Here is a 6,032-nt window from a genome sequence, read left to right as displayed (position 1 = left end):
TAATGGTGAAAAGTTCATAGTTTTCTCAGAAAAAAATGTTTTTCCCCAAATGTTTAACACCCTCTTATTCAGTAACTATTGCAAGTATGATCGTGATTTTATCCATATCGATAGAAAATCGAATAAATCTTTTATCCCTCTGGTGTATTTCAATAGCATGGACGGTTTTCGTGTAAATTTAATTTCAAAACCATTAATTTCAAGCCAGTGAAAGTTGCAAACAGATTGCAACGTCGTAGCGAGAGAGTGAAGCTCGTGTATAGAGACAGACCTGAGTTCGTTGACCTCTTACATCTGTATTACTAGAAGAAAGTTTACTGTGTTAGCAGCGAAGTTACTGGACTGCTTGAAACTTCCAACTTAATTTTCTAATTAACCGTGCATTTAATCACAAAACGTAATATAGGTTTCCTATTCCTTTAAGTGTACCTTATCGCCCCTTTCAATCTGCAGGGTTATTTCACTTCCACCCTGAATACACATTTTGATTCTCACATTAAGAATTCAATTCAAAATGCGAAAGCAATAATAAACATAAACAATTCTCAAGGCGAGGGGGAGAAGAAAAAAGGGACAATAAAAAAATTAACTTATAAAAATAATTGCAATTTTTTCCGCATAGGGCTTTAAATTCTGACACGAAATGGTAAGATAAATTCAGCAACTAAAATATTTATTTATTTATGTTTTTATTTATTACATTAATCCAAATTTAAAAATCATTCTTTTTTTATACAGACCAAATAGTAGTTTCGTGAGGCATAAACATTGTATATTGGCTGTTGGTGCTTTTGTTGATAATACTCTGTTTCATTTGTTTTTCAGAATAAAGCATTACTTTTGAAAGTCAAATGAGCCCATCATTCAATATATTTTAACTCACAAAATTTTTTTAAAAGTCTAGAGTTAAGTGACTTTTTTTTTCTTGTTTTTTGATAATTTCTGGAACCTCACTTGCTAAAAATACAATGATATAACATTGATATATATATCTCATTCAGTCATTCATACATCATATGCATAATCATTAAACATTTATATTTTTTATTTAGAAATTATCCTTCTATTAAGAAATTAATACGAGAGAAGACGATTTGCTCCATATGAAAACCGTCGAGCAGAAGAAATTTCACTAAGACAATGAATAGTCCTTGACATTCGGTTCAGTGGGGGTCACAAGATCTGAGATCCATAAAGCCACTGTTTAACAATATCTCTTAGTATTAATAAAAACATATACACAACAAAACTATCTCTCTCTCTCTCGCTCTGTGATTGTGGAACAGTTGTTATTGTAGCAATCACTTTCTTCTAGGCAATTCTTTTAAAACTTTTTATCTTTTTTCAATTTTTTTTTTAATTTTGTGGTCCCCTCAGATATAGTTAAACAGGGGTTTCGATGGACTATTTCTTTTCTTATTTTCTGACATATCTTACAAACTATATAAACTGTTTTCAGGGAATGAGCTGCTGCTTCTAATAAATTGTTTAAAATACAGCTCTATTTTCATCATAATAAATTATACACGTTTCACTTAACACACTGAACACGAGAGGGAAAGAACACAGTCCGTTAAACGGCAGCAAGCAAGCAAATGAGAAAACATCTCCTTGCAACTATCACAACGGGATTAGGATCCTTCATGGATCGCTAACAACAAGAGAGGAAAACAATATCAAATAATATCATTGTTAATCACATTTGGTAATCCTTGTTTTGTCTCTCGGTGGTTTCATGTGCTCGGAGACCTAGTGAGATGCGAAATCTTCTCACTGGAGACATGCGTGTACCTTCTCTATCCATTCCTGTGCAGTAGATGCGTCACTTGCACAGAAATTATACGTCCGCCTATTTGTCCGCAACTGTAATAGAAGAAAGAGAAATCAATTTATACCATCAGGTCGGTATTTATCATTAAGAAATAAATAAATAATAAAAAAAAACATAATACTGTATACTCATGAAAAGATAAATTGGCCGCCTGATTTCTCTGGAATCAAAGTTCGACCATAAAGTTGTGGTCATATTTTAATATGGTTTTTCAAGCTTGTTTTTACGCTCTACGAGATTTTAACTTTAACAAAATAACTTGTGTTATTTAAAATCCATTGCTATAGAACAATAATAACTTAAATGATAATATAATCAAATAAAGGTGATAAATCACTTTGAAGTGACAATGCCAATTTTACTTTAATTTACCGGTACACTAATACTTACTTACAAATGGTTCTCTAAAGAACCCGAAGGTTCATTGCCACTCTCACATAAGTCCGTCATTGGTCCCTATCCTGAGCACGATTAATCCAATCCCTACCATCAGATTCCACCTCCCTTAAATACATTTTAATATTATCCTCCCATCTATGTCTCGGCCTCCCTACAGGTTTTTTTCCCTCTGGCCTCTCAACTAACACACTATATGCATTTCTGGATTCGCCCATATGTGCTACATGTCCTGCCCATCTCAAATGTCTGGATTTAATGTTCCTACTTATGTTAGGTGAAGAATACAATGCATGCAGTTCTGTGTTGTATAACTTTCTCCATTCTCCTGTAACTTCATTCCTCTTAGCCACAAATATTTTCTGTTCCCCTCTGAAAGTGAGAGTTCAAGTTTCACAACCATACAGAACAACCGGTAATATAACCGTTTTATAAATTCAAACTTTCAGTTCTTTTTAGAGCAGACTGGATGACAAAAGCTTCTCAACCAAACAATAACAGGCATTTCCCATATTTATTCTGCATTTAATTTCCTTCCGAGTAAAATTTATACTTATTACTGTTGCTCCAAGATATCTGAATTTTTCCACCTCTTCAAAGAATAAATTTCCAATTTTTATATTTCCATTTCATACTATGTTCCGGTTACGAGATATAATCATATACTTTGTCTTTTCGGGATTTACTTCCAAACCAATATCTTTGCTTGCTTCAAGTAAAATCTCCATGTTTTCCTAATAGTTTCTGGATTTTCTCCCAACACATTCATGTCATCCAAAAAAAACAAGCAGCTGATGTAACCCATTCAATTCCAAACCCTCTCTGTATTCTGGACTTTCCTAATGTTAGCAGATACACTAAAAGCCTTATTTACTGTAGTGATGTGAATGATTTATGCTATCATTAGATTGGGAGCATATTCCTGATGAGTGGCATCTCTTCATATCTCAAAGTTATATTACTACACAACGGAAACATTTGTCAGTACTGCATACTCTGTGAACATGAAAATGGATATTCTCCTTAAAACTATGAACTATTCTCAATATTATTATCCAACATGGGGGCATAAAATTAGGAGCTACCGGAGATATTGTGCGAGAATAAGAACATCATAGCTGCATGCTCTGATATAAATGTGTTTATGTATTGTTATGAAGTTACTGTAAGTCATAAATCTGTAAAGTAGTGAGTCTGAGAACAATGACGATTGCTCTAAAGAAATGGCAAATCCCTCAATTCGTTTTTGAGTGGTAACTGTTTTGACAAATAAGTAAACGATGACATTTCAATATGCTTACTTACGAAGATTTGGTTTTGATAATGAAAACTTTATTCTGTCCCATGTCGTGGCGTCACAGAGTCAAGACATCCTGCTTAGGACTCGCATTACGGAATGCATACTGCTTTGAGTCCTCAACGAAATTTTCTCATGAAATTTCAGTCAGTGTATGGGACTGTTATCCACCCAGTATTATGATGCACTTGGGGAGCTACAATAGGTATCAAAATCCAGTTACGAAAGCCTGGGGGGGAATCATCATGCTAATCATTGGATGATCGTCCACCTCTGCTTCAGCAGGTGAACATGAGGCCAGCAGTAGGCTGTCAGTCTGGGCCCTTAAAGGGCTGTAGCACCACAGATTAAAAATACTCTATTCTAACACTCGTATATATGTATTAGAAATCATTGGTTATTGCAGGGGTTCCCAACCAATGTGTTGCGCAGCCCCATGGAGTGTGTCGCGGAATTTTGGAACTGAAAAATAAATTTTATGCCATCCAGAAAGTCTCTTTACAACGCATTTTTTATTTACAACGAAGTTTTTGATATGGTACATTTTATTTTGAGACAGACTTTACCAATGAAACGTGAACACCTGCAACAATGCTTTGTAATTCATTTACTCTTCCCACTTAGTAAAAAACAGACATTAGTATCGTCAGAACAAATTGGTCAATTTTAGTATACGGTATGTGTATGAGTGTGTGGTAGTGCGACTATTTTATCAATAGTACTTTATTTAGATTTTATCACGGACATATTTTTAATTCGAAAAAGACAATTTGAATTAAGTTTTGGGTTAGATGACAGAAGTGCTAATTCAAATAATGTGAGCAAAAATTCCCTTCACAAAAACGTACTGTGTTTCGTAAATATAGTGATGGATACTTGCAATATGGTTTTACGTGACGTGGAGATGAATATAAAACTAAATTCCGAGTGTCTTATATGCAGAAATGTTTTGTCAAATCAGTCGATGGTGTCGAATAAAGTAAACATTTATTTAGTACTGCCGTTTTCAAATTCATACTTGTGTCAATCAGCATTTTTCTACCATGAAAATAGTGAAATCTAAAAAAAGGAACAGACTGCTGCATCTTGAAGATGATTTATGTATTGGCCTGCCAATCATAAGACCACATATAGAGAAACTGTGCAACCTACAAAGCGCAGACTTCACATTAATCTAAATAGGTGAATTTTCAAAAACGATAGCTCTAATAAAAATCTTTTATCGGACATCTAGTATAGACAGGTTGGGATTTCTGACACAGGTATTGTACCTTTGTTTTTTTCTAATGCCACTGAAGTTGCTGCTTGTTTTTTTTTTTTTTTTTAAGATTGCGTGTTAACATCGACCTATCTACAAGACTGGATATCCAACACTACATAGAAGTTATCAGTGTTGTCTTTTCTGGCAGAATGTGCTGGAACGGCTTAAACCTTGAAAGTCTTATTTGGAAGAAAAGGAGGTTAAAAACGACAAAATTCCTGTGCAATATTATTATTATTATTATTATTATTATTATTATTATTGTGTGTGTGTGTGTGTGTGTGTGTGTGTATCTAATGCTCTGGATTTAACAATGAAGTCATCATCCTTCTTGCTTCCCAATATTTTGATGGAAGGTCCACAAATGTCCTAAGAGTTTCACAATTAGCCAGGTGCTCCATCTCCATGTCCTCTTCTCTGGTGCACAGTAAGCATTTAGGTGAATTCAGTACTCCAATACAATGGAGGTGTTTACTGAGGCAATCATGACCAGTAATCAATCTAAACATGGCCACGGCAGATTTTCGAGGTAGATCAGGAATTAGTTTTGGATCTTTGAATGATTCTTTCCATTTTGAATTTTGATGTTTTGCCTGTTTGCTGTTACTTATTCTTTTAATGACTCGTTTTATTGATTCATATGGGAACTTGAAATTTGTTTTTAAGTTGATTTTAGTTTCTTTCTTTGCTAACATATCTGCTTTCTCGTTACCGTTCATTCCACAGTTGGCCGGGATCCATTGGAAGACCACTTTTTTATTTAGCATTTGAATTTCTTTTACCATGCAATGAATTTCTTTTACTTTTTCCATTTTAGGGGATGTAGTTGAGCTGATGGACTGGATTGCAGCTTATTATTATTATTATTACTATTATTATTATTAAAGACAAATAAGTGTGTCGTGATATCGTGGGCGTTCTGTAAAGTGTGTCATCAGTCAAAAAAGGTTGGGAACCACTGGATTATTGTACTATGCTTTATTAACTGCTATGGTTATCTAGTGTCCGAGTGAGATGAAGGTGATAAGGTGATAAGTGAAATGAGTCCAGGATCTAGCGCTGAAAGTTACCCACATTTGTTCTTAATGGATTGAGAGAAAACCCAGGAAAAAACTTCCACCAGGTAACTTGTATCAACTGGTGAGACATGCTAACCATTACTCCACAGCAGCTGAATATTGATTTTAGGAACTTTTACTTCGGAAATATTTATTATACATGATGTCAGCTTAAGCACACAAGATTCA

The 6,032-nt window shown here is 34.3% G+C and overlaps 1 protein-coding gene across 4 annotated transcripts in view; it reads right to left on the bottom strand.

The window, feature by feature from the left end:
- Positions 1–672: 672 nt before the first annotated feature.
- Sbf (SET domain binding factor) overlaps positions 673–6,032 on the bottom strand; it is a 125,196-nt gene continuing 119,836 nt past the window's right edge. For all 4 annotated transcript variants that reach the window (XM_069840023.1, XM_069840024.1, XM_069840026.1 and 1 more), the window contains one exon: positions 673–1,863. In XM_069840023.1, coding sequence (XP_069696124.1) covers positions 1,771–1,863 — 93 coding nt within the window. In that variant the 3' untranslated portion in view covers positions 673–1,770. The remainder of the gene's footprint in view (positions 1,864–6,032) is intronic.

Source organism: Periplaneta americana, chromosome 11 (genome assembly GCF_040183065.1).
Source record: "Periplaneta americana isolate PAMFEO1 chromosome 11, P.americana_PAMFEO1_priV1, whole genome shotgun sequence".
Lineage (NCBI taxonomy): Eukaryota > Metazoa > Arthropoda > Insecta > Blattodea > Blattidae > Periplaneta > Periplaneta americana.
The sequence above is the reverse complement of the archived record's forward strand: the minus strand, read 5'-3'. Positions and strand labels throughout refer to the sequence as shown.